The following is a 27,402-nucleotide window of genomic DNA, read 5'->3' on the forward strand; positions in this document are numbered from 1 at the left end:
GGGTCTGGACTCAGGAAGACCCAAGGTCAAATCTAGCTTCAAACACTTTGCTAGTTGTATGACCCTGGGCAAGTCACTAAACCTCTTCTGCCTCAGTTTCCTCATCTATAAAATGGGAATCATAAGAGCACCTACCTCCCAGGGTTTCTGTGAGGATAAAATGAGATAATATTTGTAAAGTGCTTATTTAGCATAATGCATGGCACAAAGTAGAAGCTTATTGCTTACTTCCTACCCAGAATATTCCATTACATTAATATGCAGTACTATAATTTTTTTCAGCCATTTTCCAATTGATGGTCACTCCCCTTAGTTTCCAATTCTTTGCCATGACAAAAAAAGAGCTGCCATAATTATTTTTTGTACATATTGATCCTTTTCCTCTTTCCTTTATTTTTTTTTGAAAGTATCAGTCTAGTAGTTGTATTCCTGGGTCAGAGTATATGCACAGTTTAGTAACTTGTTGACTGTAGTTTCAAATTGTTTTCCAGAATGGCTGGACCAATTAACAGCTCCACTAATAAGGCATTAGTGTACCTCTCTTCTCTCAGCCCCTCCAACATTTGTCATTTTCCTTTGTTTCTTTTTCAATCTTGTCAGTCTTATAGGTATGAGATGGAACCTCAGAATTGCTTTGATTTGCATTTCTTGAATTATTAGTGATTTGGAATATTTTTTCATATGCCTGTTGACAGCTTGGATTTCTTTCTTTGAAAACTGCATGTTCAGATCCTTTAATCATTTGTCAATTGAGGGACATATTTCATTCTTATAAATTTGAATCAGTTCCTCATATATCTTAGAAATGAGACCCTTGTCAGAGAAACTTGTTGCAAAGATCCCCCCTCCTCCACTGTACTGTTTCCCTTCAATTCTTTGGATGTACTAGTTTTATTTTTGCAAATACTTTAAAATTTTATGTCATCTAAATTTTCTATATCATCTTCTCTGACTGTCTGTAACCATTGTTTGGTCACAAACTCTATTGGAAATTTCTTTCTTGCTACTCTAATTTTCTTATGGTTTGACCTTTTTTTTTTTTTTTCCCTTAAGTCGAGTATCTATTTGGGGCTTATCTTGGTATGAGAGGTGATGGTCTAAAGTTAAATTTATGTCAGACTTCTTTCCACTTTTCTTGGAAGTTTTTTGTTAAATAGTGAGTTTTTACCCTAGACAGTATCTTTGGGTTTACTGAACACTAGGCTACTAGATCAATTTGCATATGTCTATTTAACCAGTTCCATTGGTTGTCCTGTTTTTTTAACCAGTATCAAATAATTTTGTTGATTACTGCTTTGTAATACAGTGTGAGATCTGGTACTGATGGGGCCCCTTGTTCTCAGTTTCCTCCAATTTTTTCCCCTTCAGATTCTCATCTTTTTGTTCTTCCAGACAAATTACATTACTTTTTCCAGCTCTTTAAAGTAATCCTTTTGTGGTTTGATTGGCTCTTGGCTTTAGATTCATATTACTTAACCTATCAAAAGCTTTTTCTGCATCTATTGGCATAAACACATGATTTTTGTTTTTCTTTTATTAATATGGTTTGTAATGTTAATAGTTTTTCTAATATTGAACTAACCTTACATTTCTGGTAAAAATGAAATCTAGTGATAGTGTAAAATCTTTTTTATGTTGCTGTAACCTCTTGGTAGTAATTTATTTGAATTTTTATATCGACATTCATTATGCAAATTGGTCTTTTAAACAAGGCTTTTTAACTGTTTTATGTCGTGGACCCTTTTGGCAATGTGGTGTATCCTATAGACCTCCAAAGAATAATATCATTAAATACATAAAGCAAAACCTATATAATTACAAAGAAAACTAATTATTTTGAAATATAATTATCAAAATTTCTATATGTTTTAAAAAACTAAGTTCTTTGGTTACAAGCCGTAGCTGTTGTTTTCTGTCTTTTGATTCTTCCTGGTTTAGGTATTAAGACCATATTTGTATCATAGAAGGAATTAGGTTGGTCCTTGTCTTTTCACATTTTTAAACAGTTTATATAATATTGGTATTATTGTTCTCTAAATGTTTGGTAAAATTTTCTGGCAAAATCATCTGGTTCTATGGATTTTTTCCTTTGGGAATTAATTTATAGATTATTCAATTTCTTTTTCTGAGACTGAGTTAATTACATTTTCCATTTCTTGATCAATTAACCTGGGTATTTTGTATTTTTGTAAATATTTATCCAATTCATTTGTCAATTTTATTGGTATATAATTGGGCAAAATATTTTTAGTAATTTATTTTATTCATTTGTTGTAAATTCTCCTTTTTCATTTTTGATGCTGACAATTTGGTTTTCTCTTTAAAAAATTAAATTAGCTAATAATTTATCTATTTTTTAACAACGGCTCCTAGTTTTATTAAGTGTTAGGTTTTTCCCCCTTGCTTTCATTTTTTTTGTTCTTTTTTTGATTTTCAAGATTTTTATTTTGGTGTCTAATTGCAAGTTTTTAATTTGTTGGCTTACCAGATTTTTTTTTTTGCATGCCCAATTTATTCATTCTTTCTCTTTTTTGTTGATGAAAGTATTTAGAGATATAAATTTTCCCCTCAGGAGTGCTATGGCTGCATCCCTAAAATTCTTGTATGTTATGTTATCATTATCTTTAATAAAGTGATCTATTTTTCTATGATATATTTTTGACCAGCCAATTCTTTAGTATTGAGTTATTTAGTCACCAAATAATTCTTATCCTTTTTTCAATGGCTCTTAATAGAATATAATTTTTATTGCATTATGGTCAGGTAAGAACATTTAACATTTCTGGCTTTTTGCATTTGTTTGTGAGGATTTTATACCCTAATCCATGGTCAGTTTTTGTAAATGTGTTCTATAATTCTAAGAAATATATATACTCTTCTCTGTTCCCATTCCATAATTATTAGAAGTCTAATAGATAACTTTTCTAAAATTCCATTCTTGTCCTTAACAACTTGTTTACTTTTCTCAGATATCTCTTAGGTCTGAAGTGGGTACATTGAGGTCCACAATTATTATAATTTTATTTTATTATCTATTGCTCCCAGTAACTCATTTAGAGTTTCCTTTATTTAGGCCATTAAATTAAGTATTTGTGCAATTTGGTGTGCAATGTTAAATACTGATGTTTATTCATTGTCTATGGTACCTATTCAGGAAAATGTAGTTTGTTTTTGCTGGTTTGTTGTTGTTATTTTTGCCGTTGCCTTGTCTGAAGTCATGATTGCTACTCCTGCTTTTTTTTAGTTCAACTCTAATGTAGTAGAATTTGCTCTAGCCGCTTTTTACAACTTTGTGTCTTTTGGTTTCATGTGTGATTCTTGTGAACAATATATTGTTGGATTCTTAATGGATTTTTAATCCATTATCCTGTCTTCTTCTATTGTATGAGTAAATCTATCCCATTCATAGTTGTGATCATTAATTATGTATTTCCCTCCATCCTATTCCCTTGTACTTTCCCCCTCTCTTTCCTCTCCATATACCTCTTCATGAAGAAAAAGAGTGTAGAGAGAAGGGTAGACTTAGCACCAGTGGTCTAAGGGTAATGCAGTCAGCTTCCACTCTCCTGCCCCTCTTTTCTTCTCCTTGCCCAGACACAAATCAGAGTCTCACTTTCTTTGCTTTTAAATTCCTCTTCAGGACCCACCCTCCAAGTTGGAAGCTCGTTTTGCCTATGCCTCATCTCTCCCTGAGTCAGCACTCCCTCTTGTCCTCTCTGCCCTCATCCCCTCTTATTTCCCTATTGAGTTGAATATATGATCTAATTACTACCTCTTTGGTCTGACTGTAGCAGCTCCTGGATCCTATGTCAAGTCTGCACGTGGTGACTGTAGTCTCGCCCACAGTTAGAGCGCCAGTTGATAATTGCTGGCTCTAGTTCCCGTCTACTAGTTGGGAGTCTCTGTAGGTTCAGAACCACAAAACTCTAGGCTAACTCTTTGTCCCAAGTTCCTGCTTCTGTTATTCAGCTGCAAGCCCCAACTCAGATCTTTGGGCTAAGCCTGCGATCCTCCCCCAGGGTCAGAGCAGCAGAGCTCCAGGGCCCACCTCTGCTCACCATCCCTCTTCTGTTTACTCTCCTCAAACCTGAGATCTCGCTCTGAGGTCAGGGTGAGTGTGCTTTGGGCCCATGACTCATCCCTGTCCCTGCCTTGATTATTCACCTGTGTGCTGAATCTGCAGCTTTGGCCTGGGGAAAAAAGTACCTTTGGATTCCTGATCACTGCTCAGTCTGGTGCTGTTCCTCATTCTTTGTTAGAATAATTTTGGGAGAGAACTGAGTTGTACTGCTTCTTTCTATTCCACCACCTTTGCTGATCTCCATTGCAACTGATTCTCACAATAAGCTTATACGATAGGTCAGGCAAATATTACTATCCTTATTTAGGAAAGAAAATTATCTATTCTGTGTGCTGATCGTCACGATCATCTATGCTCTGGGATAGCACAGGTGCAGAAGGTCCAGCCTCAGTGTCTGAAAGTTTGGGTGGGGTAAAAAACAAACAAATGAAAAAATCAGATCGTCGATTTCAGAGACAGTCTGTAGTTCTCAGGTCTGTGGGCCTCCCAGTCTTCAAGCTAGCCTTTGCTAACTCCTCCACCACTAACTTCTGAACTCACTTACTGGTTTAAAATACAGATTCACAGCTTGTTGTTAAAAGATTCTTGTATCTGACCTGGGTCTGGTTAATAATCCTCCATGCTGTTTGCCCTCCTCAGTCGTCACTCTCCTCTCTCCCTCAATAGTTAGGCCTGCCTTCGACCAAGATTTTGAGATTAAAACCTTTTTAACAACTTTCGATGGCAGGAAGTTCTGGACTCCAAGAAGTTAAAATAAAGTAACAAAGATTTGAAATGTTTAATTTATTGCAATGGGGGAAAACACATGAAGAAATCTTTAGTTAATAGACAAAACACAGAAATATCAACAAATCTTTTGATGTAATAGCTGATATTACTTTAGCTGGAATTATGGATTTTGTACCCCAGCTAAGCACTCCACTGAATTTCTCATTTTCTGCTAAAGGAACTGGACTAATCGGCTGGTTGGTGAGAGTATGATCAAACAACAAACAAATTATTCCAGAAGTATTTTGGGGAAGTCAGTATGGCCCTCTAAAAAGGGGGCACTGAGCATAAGCAAAGCCTCTCCTCTCAGAAGAGGAGCCCACAGCATCTTCCTTCTCAGCTAAGGCCCTCTAGTCAAAGGGAAGAAGATGGTCATAGTGAGGATCTGGTGAATTTGGTGCTGGAACTGTGCTCAGACTGTCTTTGCCTGGGTTTGGATAGCTAGTGAGGGATTCTTGCACTGAACATCTTCAGTCTTTACCCTAGGTAAGGTGGCCTAGGTGTGAGGGGATAAGGAGTATTTGGGGGCTGGTTGGGACAGGCTGGGTGATACTGAAGGTAGAGGGGTTGGATTAGTTAGGTGGGTGTTTGGGGGAAAGATGGAGAAAGCCTGGGACATTTCAGACCCCCTCCTTTTCTTCTGCTTAGAGTAGGGCCAGGCAATTCACATCCAGATACCAAATTGATGCTTTGAACCTTGGTACCCTCGGTGCCTAGCACAGTGTCTGGCATACAGTCAGTGCTTAATATATGCTTAAATGAATAAGTCAACATTGGTTTGAAATGTTGAACAAACGAGCCAGCTTGGACTGTTAGCTTCAGAGGCTCTCTTGGCCTTCGGCATCTGCACAGCCCTCCTAGGCATTGGTACTTGTATTACTACCTTAAGGGATGTGGTGGGAGGAATGAGAGCTTTATTCACAGTGACCTCCAACAAATGCTTCACCACCTACTTGGGTTAGAGGATGAGGCAGAGCAAGGCCAAGAGAAAAGGCAACTGGAGAGCTAAGTAGCCATTTCAGGAAAGTGATAATTCAAGGATTTATGTCCCTAAATAAGAGTTAGGAAAGGGTTTCCAGCGGTGAAGCATGTTTCCATGGTTATGGTGTCGCTCTCTCCAACCTGGATAGCTCAGGTCATATCCCAAGAGATTGGCTGTTTTTCTCAATCTGGCAGTTCAGCGTCAATGCAAAGGACATCCCCAGCACCTGAGAGAATAGGTCAAAGCTGAGGTCTGCCTGGGATGAGCCATGTTTCTTACACACAGTTTATGAGGAACCTAAAGAAGTCTGTGAAACAAATCCCACTCTATCATTTCTGCTGTCCTAAGTGGGTCTTTTCTCTCAGGTGTGAGAGGCTTACAGAAAAGGAAAAGAGGGGTTCCATAGGATAGGACATATTTTATATGCCCATAGTGTCATACAGAATCTGTGGTTACATAGATGACCCTCAAAGCAAACCCTGAATTTGACATCTTGTCTGGTGAGCCTTCCTTACCCACCCCTCCAGTTGCAAGATAAAAAAACCTGGTCTTTCTTGAGAACTTCATGAAATGATCTCAGCCCCAACAATCAAATGTCGTATAATGGGGTTGAAAAGGGAAAGGCTGGTTCCTCACATGAAAAGAATGAGCTACTGAAGCATAAATTCACCTCTAGTGTTTCCCACAGTGAGAAAAACAGATTGAAGAAATTGGTTACAATAATTTTGCTTTTTTCTCTCAGAGTGTGAGAATCCCTCTTCTTCGAAAGGCAAAATAAGGTCCTACAATTATAGATTTAGACCTGGAAAGGACCTTAGAAATCATTAGGACCAAGCTCCTCATTTTACAGATGAAGAAACTGAGATTAGTGCAACAGAGATATCAAGTGACTTGCCTAGGGTCACACCACTAATGAATGTCTAGGAGGCAGGGAGATTTGACCAGGTCTTCTTGACTCCAAGTCCATTACCCTGTGCCTATACCAGAATGCCTCTCAAGACTTTGAAGGAGGCCCCCGGATTTGGACCACAGAACTCTTCAGTGCCAACAACCTGTATTGTCAGAGCAGAGGTGGAACCAAGGCCATGCGGCTCAGTGCAGGGGCTTTTGGCTGGACCACTTATTTGGCTCAGAACACCTGATGACCATGAAGGACAGGTTACCCAGCTGATCTCCGTTCTGCAATTGCCAGAGACCAAGTCAACAACCAGGTTTCTTGGTATCTGGCTGGTGGGAGGGAGGATCTGGTACTCGCTCTGATTTTCTCCACTACCTAAACTGGGGAAAATTGGAGTGGGCTAAGACATAGATAGCAGAATGATACAGACAGGTTTCATTTAGACTTGTCCTGGAAATAGTTAGAATTCTTACCTGGATGACACATACACTGATGATAAGGATTCCGATATACAAGAAATTTGAATGAAACCATGCTTTTGCTTTCATATAGCATCCCTAGGAAAAACAGAAGATAAAAATAATGATGGGGATAGGGCTTATGATTTCAGTGACATAGGGGACTCTATATCAGGAAGCTCCTTCTACCAATGCAGGTCAGCACTTTCCTTTGCAACTTAGAAGTCCTAGAGAATTGTCTAGAGCCTTAGGAAATTGAGTGATTCAGCTAGTAGGGTCCCTCAGCCAGTATATGTCAGAGGCAAACTTGAACCTAAAGCTTCTGAGCTCCAAAACAGCTTCCTTTTCTCTACACTATGCTTCCTGTCAAAAATAAGGATGTCATTATGGTAAGTGGTTGTTGCAGCTGGCTGGAACAGCCTTCCCACTTTCCCTCACCTAGTTCTATGAAAGACAAGTGTTTTTCTCCCCCATCACTTTTTGCCCAGAGTATTGCAACAAGGGAGTCCTGATCTTTCCCTTCTCCTGGCTGTCCTCCATACAGATGCCAGTCGTCTTCCCAAAGCACAAGATAGGAGCACGTCATCCTCTTGCTCAAGAAGTTGCAAAGGCTTCCTTTTGTTTCTGGGATAAAAGAAAAACTTAGCTTTGTGATTTAAAGCCCTGACCTTCCCAGGCTCACTCCAGCTTGTCTCTTGGGGCTTCTTCACCTCACAACCTTTCATGCACCCTATATTCCAGCCAAAATGGCCTTCTCAGTTTTTCTCATCTACCACCACTGCGCCTTTGTGTAAGCTGTGCCCCACTCCTGGGATGTCTTCCCTTCTCACCTCTACCTCTTAGAATCCCTGCTTTCCTTCAAGATTCAGCACAAGTTGTGCCTCCTTTTGAGATTCTTTCCTGAGTTACCTGAGTTTTCCTGAGCTCTTCTGTTTTACAAATAATCAGGTATATTTTTGTCTATTTTGTCTTTTTATTGCCAGTGTCTCACACATAGTAGGTTTGCAGTTTCTTAGCTTGGACTAGATTGGATAGAAAAACTGAAGCATGGGGTGGAAAGTGTCTCAGCCTGTCCCAAAGGCCAGAAAAGCCTGGAGACCCTCATACTGCCTTGGGAGTGGTAGGACAGTGGGAGGAAGGAAGTTATCCTGGGGAGATGCTGCATTCTGACCTGGGCAGAGAGTGGGTGGGAAAAGAGCCTTACTGGTATTCACTTCTCTCCACTTTCTGCCCACCCCAACTCTCAGAATGTCCTGAGGTTTGCTCCCTGGAATTAGGAGATCATAGTACTTCTCTTTGCGTATGGTTGCATGGTATATCCCATGGGATGTGGGACAAACACGAAGAAAATAGCTAAATAAATGTACAACTCGAGATGAACAAAAATGTGCACATAAATACTAAGTGACTGGGCGGGACAGAGTGGATCAAATAAAGGGTTAAATAAATGGACATAGGGAAAGATAGTTCGGAATGATTGGATCTTAAAATCATCGATCTCAAAGTGGGAAGGGATGTCTGGCATCCTCTTGCCCAATCCACCACTAAGTGGACGTCCCACTAGTGCTGGTGCCATCTTGTTCCAATGGATGACCTTGTTCTCTCTTTCCTGGTAGTTTTTTGCCCTGCTCCTGTTTATCCTTTTGATTGAGGTGACTATGGCCATCCTGGAGGTCCAAGACAATCTAGTGGGAACACAGTTTGCCACCAGCCTCATAATTGCATACTGGAATCTTCAGGAAGATACCAACCAAACTAGGATCCCCCTTCACTGAAAGGTAGTTGTGGAGGGGGTCTAAAGGGGGGCCTTACTTTGGTCTGTCCCTTGACTCCTACTTCTGAACAGAAGAGGTCATACTATAGGCTCAGAAGTGTTGAGACAAAGCCCCATTCCTCTTCAGACCAATTTTTTCCTTCTAATTTTATTATTTTTGTCATTTCAATACATCAAGAATCTGTGACTTTGTGGATGAGGCTGATGTAAATTCACCTCGAACCTATAGTTTTAGAGAACTGTCTAAAGCTTAGAGAAATTAAATTACTTGTCTGTGATCACAATGCTAGTAAATATCAGAGGTGAGATAAGAACTCAGGGCTTCCTCACTCCAAATCCAGCATGCTACCCACCATGCCAAGCAGTCTGTCAATCATCATCACTAATAACAATGATAACTCATATTTATAAAGCACTTTAAGGTTTACAAAGCACTTTACTTACCACAATCTTGTGTCACGAGTGTTTATTAAGCACCTAGTGTGTACGTGGCACTTTGCTAGATGTTGGGATGGATAGTGCAAGTAAACCAACTTTATAAGTGAAGAAACCAAAGCTGAAGGAGATTGAATAACTTGCCTTTAGTGCTTTTGATTAAAGTACTGATAAAGAGCCCTAGCTGTGTACCTCAGGTCTTTCCATCACTCTAGCACCAAAATTGAGTAGGTCTATTATTAATCTTCCTCTGCATTTAGCCAACTGGTAATATCGTAGATCTCTTCATCTCCTGTTATGCCCCTTTACCTAAAGTCTGCTGTCTCTAGCTGGGAGCATTGTAACCTCACAATACTTGGCAGTTTCCAAAGCAATCATGCTTTTCTCAAAAGAAACAAAACAGGATAGTCATCACCTGGATTACCTGAGTATTTGGATCGATGGGGCAAGATAGTGGGGGGTCACCATTCCAGTCGCTTGTGCCATTTACGCCACAGCACTCTAGCTGAAATAAAAACCCAAAGAAAGTCATTTGTAAGGAGTTAGTGGCTTGAGAAATATAAATGACTAAATCCCGTTCCTTGGAGAGAAAAATAAAGCTTTGGAGCCTGCCTCCAGAGAAGGTGACCACTGGCTGTCTGGACTAATAAAGGGATTTTAACAGACATTGGTCATGGACAGGCTCGTGGGCTGGGTCATGGGTTCGACTCATAGGGGATGTGGCAGACTTAGTCTGCCTTAAACATTGCTCCTGTCTTTGCCTTTGGCTGAGTCCCACCACCATTCTTGACAGCTTCCTGCTGTCCTGATCAATATCAGACAGGACCAGAGAGTGGGCGTTGATCATCATACATGGGATATACCTAGGTGTGGCTGGGCAGGCTCTTAATGTTGAATTCCTATGTTCCATTTTCAGACAAACACAGGCCAAATGTAGAAACAATAACAACAACAACAGCTAATGTTCCCATAGTTCTTTAAAGTTCACAAAATATTTTATGTGGATATTATCTCACATAACCATCACAACAGTCCTGTGAGGTAGGTACTGCAGGTATTATCTCCATTTTACAGATATAAATTTGAAGGTCAAAGAGGTTAAATCTCAGAATGATCAACTTGCCCATGGTCACACAGCTAATCTTTGTCAAAGGTAGGATTCAAACCCAGGTCTTCATGACTCCAAGTCCATTATTCTCTGTACAATACCATGCAACCATATGCAAAGAGAAGTACTATGATCTCCTAATTCCAGGGAGCAAGCCTCAGGCCATTCTGAGAGTTGGAGTGGGCAGAAAGTGGAGAGAAGTGAATACCAGTAAGGCTCTTTTCCCAAGTCTCCAGTGTGCAAACTCAGAGTGCTTCAGTCCATAGTCTCTTGCCTTGGGCCCCACTGCCCAAGCAAACCAGCCCAGAGATGATGTAGACTTGACTTACATACTTCTGAATTCCATCCCATGCCATCTTGGTGTTGTTATCAGACTTGTAGCGTTGGATACTCTGGCTCAGGTCTTTGGCCACATAATCATCTATCTAAGTGATCCAGAAGGGAAGATATCAGGAAGCAAAAGTTAGATCATTGAAGGAGTTTTTTAGGGGACAAAGTTGGAGCCTAGTTTAGGCAAATGGCTTCTTTCTGTTTTACTTCTACTTCTGTAATCTTTCTTCCCAGAGCTAGAGAGAGTGCCAGAGATAAGAGAGGAGTAGAGTATATGTCTTGAGTATATTCGATTTACTGGCAGTTAGTTAAGAGGCTTTAGTTTAAAAGATTTTTAAAAAGTGACCAAAATATTAAAGCAATTTAGGCATTGAGGTACTGGTCTTTGGGTCATGTCATTTTATTTCCAGGAAAAACTATTCAATCCTGTCACACAGACTTATGTAACTGCATTAGCATTGACAGTTCAGATTGTTTTCACCAGATGCTAGATGATATTTGCTCCTGCATGTTCAGAAGGATGACTGATATCAATCAGCTTATGGAAATCCAGGACCCATATGTAAATCAGACCCGCAAGCCTCTGCATGACTATTTATTTCACACACACAAAAATCAAGATATTTCCATCTTATAAATGATACAGGGAATAACATTCCCCATTACGTACCTTCTGTTCATACACAAAGAGCAGGATGGCCATGGTCACCTCAATCAAAAGGATGAACAGGAGCAGGACAAAAAACTACCAGGAAAGAGAGAACAAGGTCATCCATTGGAACAAGATGGCACCAGCACTAGTGGGATGTCCACTTAACGGTGGATTGGGCAAGAGGATGCCAGACATCCCTTCTCACTTTGAGATCGATGATTTTAAGATCCAATCATTCCGAACTATCTTTCCCTATGTCCATTTATTTAACCCTTTATTTGATCCACTCTGTCCCACCCAGTCACTTAGTATTTACATGCACATTTTTGTTCATCTCGAGTTGTACATTTATTTAACTATTTCTTCGTGTTTGTCCCATATTCCATCTTGAAGGCAGGGACCTTAGGTTGTTCACACGGGGAGTGTTTAATTAACAAACCAATCATGCTGACTGGATGGATACAGCTGATTTGTATTACTTTACATTTGGGGAGGTTTTGTGTCTCTCATATGAGTGTGTGTGTGTGTGTGTGTGTGAGAGAGAGAGAGAGAGATAGAGACAGAGAAAAGGAGGGGTAAAGAGAGAGAGAAGGAGGGAGATGGAGAAGTCAAAGACTTGGCAGGGGGTGGAATGACTGGTTGAATAAGAGATCTCAGAGGAAGCACAGGATGATTAGGCAGTTTTAGCCAGTCGGTTCACACCATGGTTTGAGTGGTCCCTATGCACAGTGTTCTGTATGGGGAGATAGAGAAAGAACTGCAGTCTGATCTCAGGGAGCTCCTAGTCTTATCTAGAGTGAAATAGCTGATCACGACCAGGAATTCTTTTATTAAACCTTACTGGTTAGTGTTGGAACCATATACTTAATCAGTCAAAAAGTCTTTATTAAATACCTAATTACTATGTGCCAGGTCCTAGGGGCACAATAAAAAAATGGAACAATTATATAGAACTGATTGCCCACAGTAAAGGGTAGATATTAAGACATATGGGACAGAAAATTCTCTCCTACCAAAAGACCAGAACCACAGTGTCCAAAGGATGCTAGGTTCTCTACCACAAGTACTGACCTCGACCCAGCTTTCTGAATAGGGCAAGGAAAGTCTCCATGTAATTTTTTTGTTGTTCAGCTATTTCAGTTTTGTCCTACTCTTCATGATCCCATTTGGGGTTTTCTTGGCAAAGATACTGGAACAGTTTGCCATTTCCTTCTCCAGTTCCTTTTACAGATAAGGAACTGAGGCAAATGGGGTTAAGTGACTTGCCCAGGGTCACACAGCTAGTAAGTGTCTGAAGCTGGATTTGAACTCAGGAAGTTGAGTTTTCCTGACTTCAGGCTTGGAGCTCTATCCACTGTGCCACCTAGCTGCCCATATAAAGCTAGGTTACAAAGACAAAGTTTCTTCAGTCTAGAAAGACTTGCAGAGAGGGGATGTCAGTAAGGCTTATAAAATGAACGTTCATCTTAGAATGAGCCCAGGCTTATTTGCCAAATCCTGAAATGCTAGAACACACAGTGGCCCCTTGAAACTTGGGGAAAAAAATAAAGAAAAGGAAATATTTAACCTTAGACAACAGTAAATCATTTATAACAGTAAATGTTTGGGACTTATTACCCAAAGAAGTAATATAAACTGAAAATATAAACAGGGTCAAGAGGGGTTTAGGCATATTTGTGGATGACAGATGTATAGAAGATTACTAAGGGACCTGGGGGGCTCCATATCTCTAGAACCACATCTCCTACTTTGAGGTTGCTGGTAATGTCAGCATTCAGGTAGGCCACATTTCTGACTTAGAATGGTATCTCAGATGTTTTCTAAAAGTATCTAAGGCTGGCCAGACTCCCCATATCCATTTATTGAACCCTAAGAAGCATTCCAATTATTCCACATGACATCAGTCCCCCATGGTTGACACTCACTGACATGAGAAGGCACTTGTTTTCCTTAATCGAGCCCATGCATCCCAGGAAGGCAACCACCATGATGATGGATCCCACAATGATGACAACATTGCCCACGGTGAGGGAGGGAAGACTGTAGAACAGGGCTCCAAAACTATTTTTGATCAGGAAATAGATCCCAAAGCCCAAAATGGTACAGCCACAGACCTGAAACAAGCAAGAGCAGAGATACCGTTGAGGACAAGGGGTTGGCCACCAGTGTTCTTCTTAGGCTCTCTCTTGACTGGAGCCTAGATCTACCCTTGTGCCCCCAAGGTGTTCTTGCCACCAAGAATCAAGTTAGTGACTCCAAGGCCTTAGCCTCTCACATGCTAGAGGGAATGGAGCATCAGACAGAAAGGAGGATTGAGAGAAACTTTCAGGTGAAAGTTCTTACCCAACATCCATCAAAAACATCCTAGAGAGCAGGGCAGGCTTGATCCCCATAAAACACGCCCGATACTGGCTATCCTACAACCCCAAGTTCACCCTCCCTGAAGTACCCCCTATGATGAGTCTTCCTTTAGACACCTTGATTTGGGACAAGCAAGGGTAGAAAACTCACCATCTAGCTCTTCCTGCTATGTAGACATTTTGAGAACCCAAGGTACCAAGTAGCTTTCCACACAGAGACTATGTTCAAGTCTCTTTGGACTTTGATTACTGAGTCTAACACAGTGAAACCTTCCAGGACTGAATGATTTACTTTTTCTATAATTCAGTCATTCATTCAAGGAGTCCAGAATGGTTCCTACCAAGGATTTCATTCCTGAGTCTGTGGCTCTTAAGCAGTGTCCCATAACAGAATTAGAGTAGCAGAAGTGAAGAAAAATGGGATTAATTCTCCAAGTCTTTTGAGATCGTGGGGTGATCCAGTTACTAACATCTTTAATGATTTGGGAGCTACATTGTGGCATGGAGGGGAAAGAGGTGGAGAAAACTGCTCTCTCTCAATCTCTCTCTGTCTCTGTCTCTCTCTGTCTCTGTCTCTGTCTGTCTCTTTATGAATTACTGGTATGCTGGGTGGGATAGTTAGAGCTATTTTTTTTTTTCAGGATGATGAGAGAGGAGTGAAACAGAGGCACTTTACTAAAGGAAGCCGAACCAACCAATAATGCTTACCCAGAACAGTAGGTTGAAGAAAAATACCACATATTTCAGCACTTTCAAGCTACTCATGCCCATGCTGGGGCGGTCTTGCCCTAGAAAAGGGAAATTGGGAGGAAGAATCAATCAATTAATCAACAAACATTTACTAAAGGTTTAGTATGTGTCAGGCACTGTGTTACAGCCCAAGGAAAAAGAAAGACAGTCCTTGCTCTCAAGAAGCTTATGTTCTAAGGTGGGAAGACAACACAGAAAAGGGAGCTGAAAGGGGGAAGGGAGTATCTATGGGACATAATGGTGAAGTACATGGAATGAAGGATGGCTGGTCTGGGCCCTTCCTCAAAATGGACATTCTAAGAGGAATTCACTGAGGGGACAAATAGACTTCAACGATGGAGGAACAAGGAAACTGAGGCACGGTGGCCAAGTGCAGAGAACAAAGGAACCTCAGCTCTATAGAACGGCTTTATGTACTTTGGGATTTTCAGTTTCCTGATAGTGAGGAATCTGTTCCAGAGAAACAAATCTTCTTTGGACCTGAGTTATCAGTCTAGTTTGTAAGTATCTCGTAACTTCCAGGTTCTCCAAGCCTCTGAAATCAAGGACATGTCACAATGCATTTAGACTCAGAGAATAATAGGATTGCAAGGAAATCTCAGAGGTTTTCTAGTTTAACTCTTACCAAAAGCATGAATTCCGTATGTAATATCCTTAACTTTAGTGACAGGGGACTCACTACCTTCCAAGTCAGCCCATTCTATCTTTGGACAGCTCTAAGTATTATCATAAGAAACTCTTCATATAGTCAATCTGATTTTTTTTTTTTAAAGACTGTGTCTTCCCATCTCACCCAGGTTAGAAGAACAGGAGCTACTCAAGGTCTCAATCCCACTGCTAATCAAGATGGAAGCTTTGACCTATTCCATTGGTAACCTAGGCCAGTTTGACCCTCCTTAGATAATCTGGTGGCACCACCTCTCTAGGGGCTGATCATGCTGTTGCTGAACTTAGTGTAACCAGCACAGCCCACTGCAGCTCAACAGAGATCTGCCAGGCTCAGCCTCCCTGGCAGTTGGGTTTATGGGTGACTATCACCATGCCCAGCCAAAGTGACTCTGTAACTTCTTCCTCTGTTCCGCCACCTTAGCCAGAGCAGAACAATTCTGATCCCTTTTCCACATGACAGTCCTTCATATATTTAAAGATAGATATCATGTTCTGCCCTCTCTTCACCAAGTCTTCTTTTCTCTAGGCTGTACACCCATGCAACCCTTGGTTAGGAATACAGCAATAAGAATTACTCTCAGGGGCAGCTAGGTGGCACAGTAGATAGAGCTCTGGCCTTGGAGTCAGGAGGCCCTGAATTCAAATCTGGCCTCAGACATTTGACACTTACTGGCTGTGTGACCCTGGGCAGGTCACTTAACCCCTATTGCCTCACCAAAAAAAAAAAAAGGAAAGAAAAAGAAAAAAAAAAGAATTACTTTCAAAACCAAACAAAACAAAACCAGGCTTCTGAATTTAGGTGCTTGGAAACTCATCTTCCTTTCAGCAAATACCCTAATGTATGCTCAGCCCAGTGAATCAGGGACACAAATTTGGGTGTCCCCATACTCACATGGCAGGTGGGGTGGAGAATGGAGAAATAAAGAGGGTAGATGAGACTGGGAAGAAGGTAGTAGATTCTACCACTTGGTTCTTTAAAAGCCCTTAGATGAAGATACATAAAACCAGCCAACCAACCCTGATTCCTTCCCTTCACATCAAAGTGGCTAAGATTGTCTCTGCCTTCCTACTGTTTAGCTACCCTTATCCTCTCTATTCTTCTTTGCTGTCATGTTACCACAAGCCTCCCACCCTGCTCTCATACCCAGGCTTGCACAGTCCCACAGGGCTTCATGCTCCAAAACAGCAGCTTCATTTGCCCCAACGAGTACTAACGTGGATCCGTAGGTGCTATCAGAAGACAGGTCATCCAGGAAGGGACAGAGGAAGAAGTGATAAATAGTGGCAGTTGATTATTTCTTTCTGAGTAGTGCCAAGGCAGCTTTTTGCTGATGTGATATCAACAGTAGGGACACTGGCTTTCTACCTAGGGCATATGTACTCACAATATGATGGAGAGCCTCCAACAACTTGTCAAACCTGAGACCACTAGCCATGTGTGGTGATTCACGTGGGGATGAATGATATTACTGGAAAGAACCTAGAAAGCATTGCTAGAGATTACTAAGTAGCAGCTGTCAATGAAAGAAGTGTAGAAATAGAGATTCCCAGTAATTTGTAGAAGAAAAAAAAAATGTAAGAAAGAAGCTATCGGGATAGGCTTAGGAACCTCTTCAGTGTAGAGGCGGCTTTAATATTAGGATAGGGTTACTATTTTACACCTTGATTATAGGCACAGAATTTGGAATCAGAATACTGGGTCTGAATTCCAGCTGTGGTGTTTACTATCTGTGTGACCTTAGATGAGACATCTCATTTCTCTGGCCTTCAATTTGCTCATCACTAAAATGAGGGGGCTGGCCTAAAAGATCCCAAATATCCCTTCCTGCTTTATATGCTCTGATACTATGATTATGATCCCAGAAATCAGCAGTAAACACTAATTGCCCTACTCTTTACTGGTAAGAGGAAGCCTTATTTGAAGGAAACCTTCACAAAAGAGAAGCCTGGAGAATATAACAGAAATGAAGTATGTCATGTTTGGCCAGGAACAGAACAATTTGACCACATTATGAGACAATTGCTTTTGGCTGGACTAAGACAAAGAAATGGACAGGCTGGCAAGGTACCTCCATATATTTGTGGAGGATATCTGTCAGTATATAATATCTCCACTGGCACCAAAGGAACCGAGTTGGACTTAGTGCTCACTGAATGGCCAGTAAATGTACCAATTGCTTACATCATGACATGTCCAAGTGCTCAGAATTTCCTAGATGGTAGGGGTTGCTAAAAGTAAGTGAAGCCAGAGACACATGGCCTCAAGTTTATATATACACATGCACAAAATGTAGGTAATAAGCAAGGTGCATTAAAATTTCCAACTTTATAGGTATCACTGAAACTTGGTGAGATGGAACTTATTATTTGAATGTGGCTGTGGAGGAATATACACTATTCAAAAGGAGCACAGTATCTTAAAGGGAAGAGGTGGTGAAGAAGTGATGCATACTTAGTTTATACTTAATTACATACTTATGGAGAGGCAGAACCAAGATGTCGAGAAAAGGCAGGGACTCACCTGAGCTCTCCCATATTTCCCCTCCAAACAACTTTAAATATCATCTCAAAACAAATTCTGGAATGGCATAACCCACAAAAGGAGGGGGTGAAACAATTTTCCAGACCAGGACAACGTAGAAGGTCAGCAGGAAAGGTCTGTCTCACTGAGGTCAGAGTAGAGCACAGTCCAGCATGGGCTGTGCCAGCTCAGACTGGGCTCTGGCATACTAGCAGTAAGCTTTGGGGGTGAATGAATCAGTGGCAGCAGTGGCATCTTCCAAACCTCTCAGCACACAGATGGTACAGGGGTTGAACAACTGGTCAGAAGGAGGTTACAAGGGTCCTTTTGTTGGCACCACGAGCAGGACTCACTTGCACTGCCCATATTGTATCTTGATCGACGTCTTGGGTCTCGGTCCCAGGGCAAGGAGGAGCACTAGCACTCCAGAACTTGTGGCCACAGTGGAACAAGGACTCTGGTTACAGTTGCAATGCAGAAAAGAGTGTTTATGGTCTCTCATAGGCCAGAGCACAGGCCAGGAGAAGAATAAACCTACCTCTCCCTAGATCATACAACCTTGAAGAACTGAAAACTTATAGGTCTCCAGAATTATCTCTGAAAACAGCTGCACAAAAACCTTGATTCTTAGGACAGTACTCCCTCCACCCTAGAAGAGGAGCCCCACTTTAGCACAGAGTTAAAAGTCAAGAAATAGGCTGAAAAAAATGAGCAAACAACAGAAAAAAAAAAAGATCCTGACCACAGAAAGTTACTATGTTGACAGGGAAGATCAAAACACAAAGTCAGAAGAGGACAACAAATTCAAAACTGCTATATCCAAAGCCTCAAAGAAAAATATAAATTGGTCTTGGGCTGTAGAAGATCTCCAAAAGGGTTTTAAAAATCAAGGGAAAGAGGTAGAGGAAAAATTGGGCTAGTGATGTAAGAAAAAATAGTCAATAGTTTGGTAAAGGAGGCACAAAAAGTACTGAAGAAAATAACACCTTAAAAACCAGAATAAGCTAAATGGTAAAAGAGGCACAAAAATCCAATGAAGAGAAGAATGCTTTGAAAAGCAGAATTGGCCAAATGGAAAAAGAGATACAAAAATTCACTGAAGAAAAGAGCTCCCTAAAAAGTAGAATTGGCCAAATAGAAAAGGAGGCACAAAAACTTACTAAAGAAAATAATTCCTTAAAAAGTAGAATTGGGCAAATGGAAGCTCATGACTTCATGAGACATCAAGAAACAAAAAAACATATATAATGAGATCTAGGAACCAGAGAGAGGAAGCAAGATGGAGAGAATTTAAGCTCAGTGGAAAGAGAAACAAACAAAAAAAATACTGCCCTGTGCCCACTCAGAGGAAAGAGATGTTTCAGTAAGAAATCACAGTATGTCCCACTTTAATTTTTTGGGCATCTTCTGGAGCTCTATGCCAAAAGCAGATAAGCTGATGGATTTTTGGCCAGCTTTAATTTCATTCTTTCAAAAGTAGATTAATTGAGGAAGGGAAAAGCTATTCTAGAGCTAATTCTGACCAACAAAAAGGAGCTGGCTATCAGAGTAGGAATGATGGCAACTTTGTGGGAAGCTGATTGTTCCGTCTTAGAATTCATGATAGAAAAAGAAAGCAAACCTAGGCAAAGGTTGGCAATAAATTTCAAAAAGTTCAGAGAAAGAATAGGTAGGATGTTATGGAAGCCCAAAAAAGATGAGAAGCTCAAGTGTGAAATTCTAGGGTATGCCAAGAGAAACAATTCCAGTCCTTTGTACTATTTTAACATTTTTATCAATGACTTACCTGGATAAATTATATGCTTATCAAATTTTCAGGTGACACAAATCTGGGAGAGATGGTAAATATATTGGATGACAGGATCCAGGACGATTAAGAGGCTAGAAGAGTGGAACAAATTAAATATTAAGATAAAATTTAATGTGGCTAGATGTAAAGTTGTATACTTGGGTTCAAAAAAATCAACTTCACAAATACAAAATGGGAGAGGGATGTCAAGACAGCAGTTCATCTGAAATAGAGCTGGGGGTTGCAGTGGTTTGAAAGCTCCAAATGAATTAACAGTGTGACAATCAGTGGCCAAGAAAGCTAATTTTATCTTGGGCTTTATTGAGGGGGACTTAGCACCCACAAATGAGGAAATGACGGTCATTGAGTCAGTCAGGTCAATAAACAAGCATTGGTTAAATGCTCGCTATGGGCCAGGCACGGTGCTAAGAGCTCAGGTTACAAAGAAAAGCAAACCACAGTCTCCCCTCTCAAGAAGTTCACATTCTAATGTGGAAGAGACAACATGCAAATAATTATGTCTATACAAGGTATCTACACAGTGGCTACACTTTTCCTCATTCCCCCGGAGTCACTGGTCACAGCGGAGGAGTTGGAACACTCCTTGCTCTCCATGGCCAATTCCAGGCTCTCCCTCCTTCTCCTTGCCCAAGTAACCTCTTCTGAGGTTCACTCCATCCATATTTACCACCCGGTCAAAATTCTGGGAGCTACTGTTTACTGACTTCCAGAACATTCTCCTTTCCTCACTGAATTCCATGCCTGGCTCATAGTCTGCCTCCTATTCCATTCCTGCTAGGGATATGCTAAGGTCTTGAAAATACATATCAATACTCCATCAGCACCCTAATCTCACAATTCCTCAACTTACTCATTTCACATGATCTCCTTCTCAACCCCACCTCAGCCACACACATCTAAAGATAGTCATACTCTTGATCTTGCTGTCCCCTGCAAATGTACCACTTTCATGTTCACAAATTCTCAAATCCATATATCTGATTAATTTGTCATTCCATTAAAACCCCAAACCCTGTTCTTTGTCCAGTCCCTCTATCCCTTCACTTCTTTCCCAGGCCCTTGTACGGCTGCAGTCTCTTCCCTTCTTGAACCCTTGGTGAACCAGTTCAACTTGGCAGCATCTTCTTGAACCCTCTTCCTCTTTATTATTTCAGGGATCAAGCCTCAGCCTGGGATGACTCCCACCACCCACTGGGTTTGTTCCCACATATGTGCCGCTGAGCAGAGCTGGATAAAATCGTGAAGTCACTCTGACTGACCCCACCACAGATTTATGCTTCTGCACGTCATCTGGGCCTTGCTATAGCAAGGCCATTCGTTTATACCTTCCTAATGAGTCCACTGCCCCACTCTCTACAGCAGCTCTTCCAAATCTTTCCAGCCCTCCCCAAATTTTCCACAGCTACCCTTCCCTGCACCCTCTCAGCTGAGAAGCTTCATGGAGAAAACCAAGGTTGTTCCTCGAGAGTCCTTGGTAAAAAGCTCTCCCTTCTCTCCTCCTCTTCCCCTCACCTCACCCAGATTCCTTCTCCCACTGTCTGACATGAAGACAGAAGTGAAGCCATCGCCTCATGAAGGCAAAGCCCTCTACATGCACAGGTGATCCCTGTTCCAGCTCATTTCTAGCAGACTGCTCCCTCCATCATTCTCTCCTTGTCTGCCAGCTGCTTCCCTACTCCCTACAAAATGTCTGTGTGCGTCATCCTCAAAAAACCCCACTTGGTCCATCTGTGCCCACTAGGTAACAACAGCAAAGACTATGGTGATGATGACTATAATAATAGTGTTAATACAGCACTTAACTGTATACCAGGCACTGTACTAAGTGCTGATCCTCAAAACTCCTAGGAGGTAGGTGCTATTATTATCCTCATTTGATAGTTGAGGAAACTGAGGCAAAGGTTAAATGACTTGCCCAAGGTCACACAGCTACTAAATGTATGAGGCCAGATTTGAACTCAGGTCTTCCAGACTCCAGGCCCAGTGCTCTGTTCACTGCTCTGATCTCTTCTTTTTGTGGCTGAACTTGAGAACGTTGCCTGTAACTAATACCTCCACTTCCTTTCACTCTTTTCCTTGTCTGCTATAGTCTGGCTTGTGACCTCATTCGACTGAAACTTCTCTCTTCAAAGTCATCAGTGATTTCTTAATTGCCAAATCTCATGACTTTTTTGTCGGTCTTCATCCTTCCTGCCCTCTCTCCCCTTTCTGGTGCTGCCCCTCACCCTCCTGTCCTTGTTATTCTCTTCTCTGTAGGTTTTCGCGACTCTGCTTTGTCTTGGTTCCTCCCCTGCCTTCTCAGTGTCTTTTGCTGATTTTAGCTCCATCACATCTGTTGTATTTGCCCCCTTCTCTCCTCTGCCACTGCCACCACCCCAGCAGAGTAACTCTAGGCTGCAGGTAGGCTCCCTGCTTCACGTCCCTCTCCCCTCCAGTCTATTCTCCACTCAGCTGTCAGGGCCAAAGTGCTCTTCTTAATCTGACCATGCCTTTCTTCCTCTATTCAGCAAACTCCAGTGGCCCCTTTTGCCTCCAGGATCAAATATAAAATCTTCTCTTTGACATTCAAAGCCCTTCCCTACCTGGACCCCATTTAACTTTCTGGTCTTTTTATACTTTACTCTCTTCTGTGTAACAGTGACAATGATCCTTGCTGTTTCTCGAATAAGATACTTCATCTCCTGACTGCATTTTTTTTTATTTCTTTGTTTTTTAAGGCAATCAGGGTTAAGTGACTTGCTCAGGGTCACACAGCTAGGAAGTGTATGAGGCCAGATTTGAACTCAGAATCTCCTGACTCCATCCTGACTATGCATTTTCACTGACTCTCCCCATGCTTGGAATTCTTACCCTTCTCATCTCTACCTTCTGGCTTTTCAACTTCCAGCTAAAATGCTATCTTCTTCAAAAAGCCTTTCTGTTGATTATCTCCAATTTATCCTGTATATATTTTGTTTCTACATAGTTGTTTGTGTGTTGTCTTCTCATTAGACTGGAGGCCCCTTGAGGGCAGGGACTGTCTTACCTTTCTTGGTATTCCCCGTGCTTGGACACAGAAGAGAAGCTCAATAAATGCATACTGACTGAGTGACCATGCCCCTTTCTCCTCTCCTCCACTACCTCTTTGCCAACCTCCTCACTGGTCAAACAAAAGACCATGTCTTGGAGGAACTTCCATCCCAGATCCCCACTCTCTTAACTGTTTCACGAAAGTACCAGCTGTGCTTTATTTCATCCCCTTTTCATCAGCTGCCTCACTGTTCACACTAGCACCAACTGCCTCCCTTTGCACACAAGCATCACACCCTTTCCTTCCCCTTCCAGCCCCACTTTCTAGTTCTAGAACCCGGGAACCATGATCAAATCAACTCTGCTATTATTCTTGGATAGAGAATGTCAATCCAATGCCCTATTCATCCCTCACTATCTGTGTAACTATCCAACCCAAAGTACCTTACCCCTGAATACTCCTCTAAGCTTTGAGGGTAGGGACTCCCCTCACTTTGTACTTTTATCCCCAACCCTTAGTATAGTGCGTAGCACAAATGCTTTTTCATTCACTCTCCTGCTTAAGATCTGTTGATTCCTCATTGCCACTACAATAAAATACAAATGTCTCTGTTTGGAATTTATAACCTTTCACAAGCAGACTCCAGTCTGCCTTTCCAGACATTGCTCGTTAGTCCCCTTCCTAAACTTTTTTATTCCAGGTAAATTTATCTGATTGCTGTTCCCAGTATATGACATTCCATTTCCAATCTCTTTAAAGGCACATGATAACTGCCTTCAAGCATTTGAAGAATTGTTATTTGTAAAGTCCTATGTACAACTGTGTTACTACTATAATCATCTATGCCTTGTGTCTGTTTCTGGTGCTCCCTTATTAAACTGGGAGTTCCCCAAAGGCAGGGACCATGTCTTCTTTACTCAGTTTCTCAAAGGGCCTAGCACAGGGTGGTGTACTCAGTGAGTACTTGATAAGTGTATTTTTGTTGACTGACTAACTTTAGAGTAACAGTCAAACCACAGCTGGCTGCTATTTCCTGTAAGAAACTGTAAGAATGAGTGTTATATAAATTCATAGCAAACCTACCATTTTACCCTTCCTAAACCAAAAAGAAATTGAACTGAAGGGAAGAAATGGGAGAGAAGGCCTGGTATCCTTTATCTTGGCACAGTCTGTACTTCTCAGTCCCACCCTCTCTCCCACTGTAGGAAGAAGACCTTCTCCTTAGACCCAAAGAATGGCACATGGAGCACGTAAGTTTCAGAAGGAGAAAAGGCATCAAGAAGGGTCTGGACTGTGGGCCACCGATTGAGGAGGAGAAACCTTGAGTGGAATGTACTACAGGGAAATGTTCTATAATCATGGAGGAACACGGTAATGAAAGACAGGGTAAGACAGGTTAGAGCTGGACGAAACCTCAGGGAAGTCTAGCCTAGCCATTTGTGTGTGTCTATCAACTGAGGAACTGCCTAGTGACTTTCAGAGAGGCTCATTGCCATAAGTTTGGCTACTGGGTGATTATTTCTTGGCCATAGTAAGACATGAAGGCCATCAAATAAATTGTAGTGTGCTTGTGTCCTCTTGTGCAGGAAGGAATTATTCACATCAATGGAATCTCGAATCTCTGAACCATGGAAACAAGTACACATTTAAACAATTTCTATTTGAGGCTTGGAGAGGTTAAGGGACTTGCCTAAAGTCTCATAGTAAGAGGCAGAATAAGGATTTAAAAAAAAAAAAACAGCTGTAGATTCTCTGATTCCCAATCCATTGCTTTTGTCATTCTGACATACTGACCTTTCCCCCCTTTTATAATGTGGCTTCTGGGGTCAGAGGAGAGTCCAAGAAGTGACTGACCACTCAGTGAGGTTACCTGATGGGAGTCCTTTCATTGTATACTAAGTTGGATCTGACCCTGATACAGGAATCATCACATTTGGCTATTTGGCCCTCACTATCTTTAAACCACAATTTCAAGAGTTCAGATTCATTTCCAGGCAGAGAAAATGAAATGGTCCAGATCAGTTAGCAGGCAAAATTCTGCTTTTATTCAATTCCTTAGTTTCTTATTTCCTATATATTCCATTCTTTAACCACAGAACTATCCTTCAGATAGAACATATCCAATAAATCCTGTCTATTCTGTTCATTTTCATTTGTTTGTTTTTTGGGGCTAGGCAATGGGGTTAAATGACTTGCCCAGGGTCACACAGCTAGTAAGTATCAAGTGTCTGAGGTCCGATTTGAACTCAGGTCCTCCTGACTCCAGGGCCGGTGCTCTATCCGCTGAGCCACCTAGCTGCCCCTATTCTGTTCATTTTTAAAAGATTATCTATTCACACACATTTCCTGAACTTCCACTCTAACACCATCTAGATTGAGATCAGTCTCTGTGTAACTTTCCCCTCCCACCTCCCCTCCTAATCTTTCTACATGGGTATGGTTTGGTCTTGAATCCACCAAGTCGTTTTTAACTCTGTATCCTCAACACTTCTCTGCTTGCACTGGGAATAATCCGATTGGATCTTTGTAGCTTCTTTACCAAGGAGAAAAGGCAAATTTGCAACATAGTGTAGTGGTGTTGCAGTAAGACAAAACCCAGCAAGGAGGAGACTTGTTTGGTAACGGATTGCTCTCCTTTGGTGCATGCCTGTAACTGTAGTTATCAGTTTGGGGGCATGAGATAGAAATTGTTTAAACGTCTACTTGTTTCCATGGTTCAGAGGTTCGAGATTCCATTGATATGAATAATCCCTTCACGGACAAGAGGACACAAGCACACTACGATTTATTCGATGGCCTTCATGTCTTACTATGGCCAAGAAATAATCACCCAGTAGCCAAACTTCTGGCAATGAGCCTCTCTGAAAGTCGCTAGGCAGTTCCTCAGTTGATAGACGCACACAAAATTCATCCCCGAGCCTGTATTTCCAGCTTGGTAAGGCTGCCAGAGCTTTTGCTCAGCTGGCATAGCCTTAGAGAATCTGGTATACATTGTGCCTCAATGAGGCATCACCTAGAGGCAGCTAGATAGTAAAATGGAGAGAGTGTTGGACTTGGAGTCAGGAAGGCCTGAATTCAAATCCCATCTGAGATCCTCACTAGCTACATGGCCCTGGGAAAGCAGCCTCTGCTTGCCTCAGTTTCTTCATCTGTAAAACAGGGCTGGTGTAAGAATAAATGAGGTAATCTTTGTAAAGTGCTATATAAATGCTAGCTATTGTTAGGAGAATTTTAATGGATGTTCAATCTAGAATTTTAAAAAATTTATTAGAGTTAATTGATTTTTTATATATTTTTAAAAATCCAAACCTGTAATTTAATCAGTTGTTAGAACTCCCAGCATGGAAACTCCTTTTACCAATGGAGGTGGCAACCCATGTAACGACTGCAAACCTAATTGTCTGAGGCACTGAAAGATTGAATGACTTGCTAATGGTCACACAGCTAATATGTGTCAGAAGCAGGACCTGAACCTCGGTCTTTCTGACTCCAAGACTGGGCTTCTCTCAAGAGTAAGAGCCCTGTCCACGCCTCCCCCCTCCTGCCCCTGCCCCCTGCCACGTTGAAATTTGTCTAAAATGGGGGCTTAGCCGTTCAGTGATATGCCAAGAGTCATACAACCAGCAGGAAGGCAAGATCTCCCCCCAGGCCTTTCTGATTACAGAGCTAAAGCACCACCACTGGTATTCTAAGCCACGCTGCCACCGGCACCCTAAATATGTCTTTTGATCCTATGTACCCACTCTAGTTCCTGAGAACCTGAGGGGGCACAGGTTTAGACGTTCCCTGTGAGAACTCTACTCTCTAGAGCTGGTGAAAAACATCTTACTTTTGGCAGTCTATCTGAAATCTCTATAAGTCACTAATTCTGGCTTCTGAACAATTTCCCAAATCATGGAGGAAAACATGTCCAGATTACATACTCTGGACCTGAAAGGAGATTTATTGATCACTAACCTTCCTAAAACCTTCCTGCTTTCTCCTGTCACATTCAGGGTAATGGAGTCTCTCAAAGTTTGGAATCTTGGGGAGTCGCCTTGGTCCCTCTTATGGCATACCCCAATTCTTGGGACAGGACTAGGAAAGAAACCTCGTGAAATTGTCAACATGCAGTGCAGACCCTGAAATATTCTGTTATCCCTTAATTAGAAGATCAGCTAATGGGAGCCTGGTTAATTCCAAGTCCATTTAGGCTGGACTCTCATGTTTGTCTCCTGGGGCCTTACTCCAAGGAGTTTTGAAGATAGGGTAAACAAATAGTCCCTTGAAGCCTAGGCTAAGTAACCTTTCATTTAAAAAAAAATGACCTTGGCTTCACAGTAGGATTAATTTCAGTCTAGAAAAAAGATAAATCTTACCGTTCCTGGGCAACTTCTGTCTTGGTGTTCTTCAGACAGAGCTCAGTGCCCCTTCCCTGGGGTGGAGGCTGGGACCCAATGATGTTGATTTCCGATGCTGTTAGTGAAAAAAGGGAAGTGAGGCCCTTCACAGAATTGTTGAGATGACAGGAAGTTGAGGCCAGAAAGGAGAGGAAGTAACTTTGAATCCACCCACCCTTGGCTATGGAAAGAGTAACATTTCATGGTGACCTTTGAAGATTCTTTTTTTCCAAAGTCCTCCCCTCCTTCCACACACACACACACACACACACACACACTCTCTCACACTGCCATAGAGGGTCCCTCTTCAATCACTGGATGACTAAACAGGCTCAGGCTGGTTTCAGGGTATAACAGACCTGAGATTTAGAATCAGGGGATCTCTTTTTGAATCTGGCACAGACACTTATCAATGTG

At 41.6% G+C, this 27,402-nt stretch overlaps 1 protein-coding gene across 1 annotated transcript; it reads right to left on the minus strand.

The window, feature by feature from the left end:
* Positions 1-4,840: 4,840 nt before the first annotated feature.
* On the minus strand, positions 4,841-27,073 carry CD53 (CD53 molecule). Its single transcript, XM_027856771.1, has 9 exons — positions 26,965-27,073; positions 19,573-19,667; positions 14,555-14,634; positions 13,412-13,600; positions 11,505-11,579; positions 10,834-10,929; positions 9,821-9,901; positions 7,203-7,286; positions 4,841-6,057 (listed from the first exon to the last, which is right to left on the minus strand). Exons 3-9 carry the CDS (start codon positions 14,615-14,617, stop codon positions 5,986-5,988), a joined length of 660 nt encoding a protein of 219 aa, XP_027712572.1. The 5' UTR covers positions 14,618-14,634; positions 19,573-19,667; positions 26,965-27,073; the 3' UTR covers positions 4,841-5,985.
* Positions 27,074-27,402: the final 329 nt, after the last annotated feature.

The sequence above is a fragment of the Vombatus ursinus genome, unplaced genomic scaffold (genome assembly GCF_900497805.2).
Source record: "Vombatus ursinus unplaced genomic scaffold, bare-nosed wombat genome assembly UNPS02011613.1, whole genome shotgun sequence".
NCBI classification, from domain to species: Eukaryota; Metazoa; Chordata; class Mammalia; order Diprotodontia; family Vombatidae; genus Vombatus; species Vombatus ursinus.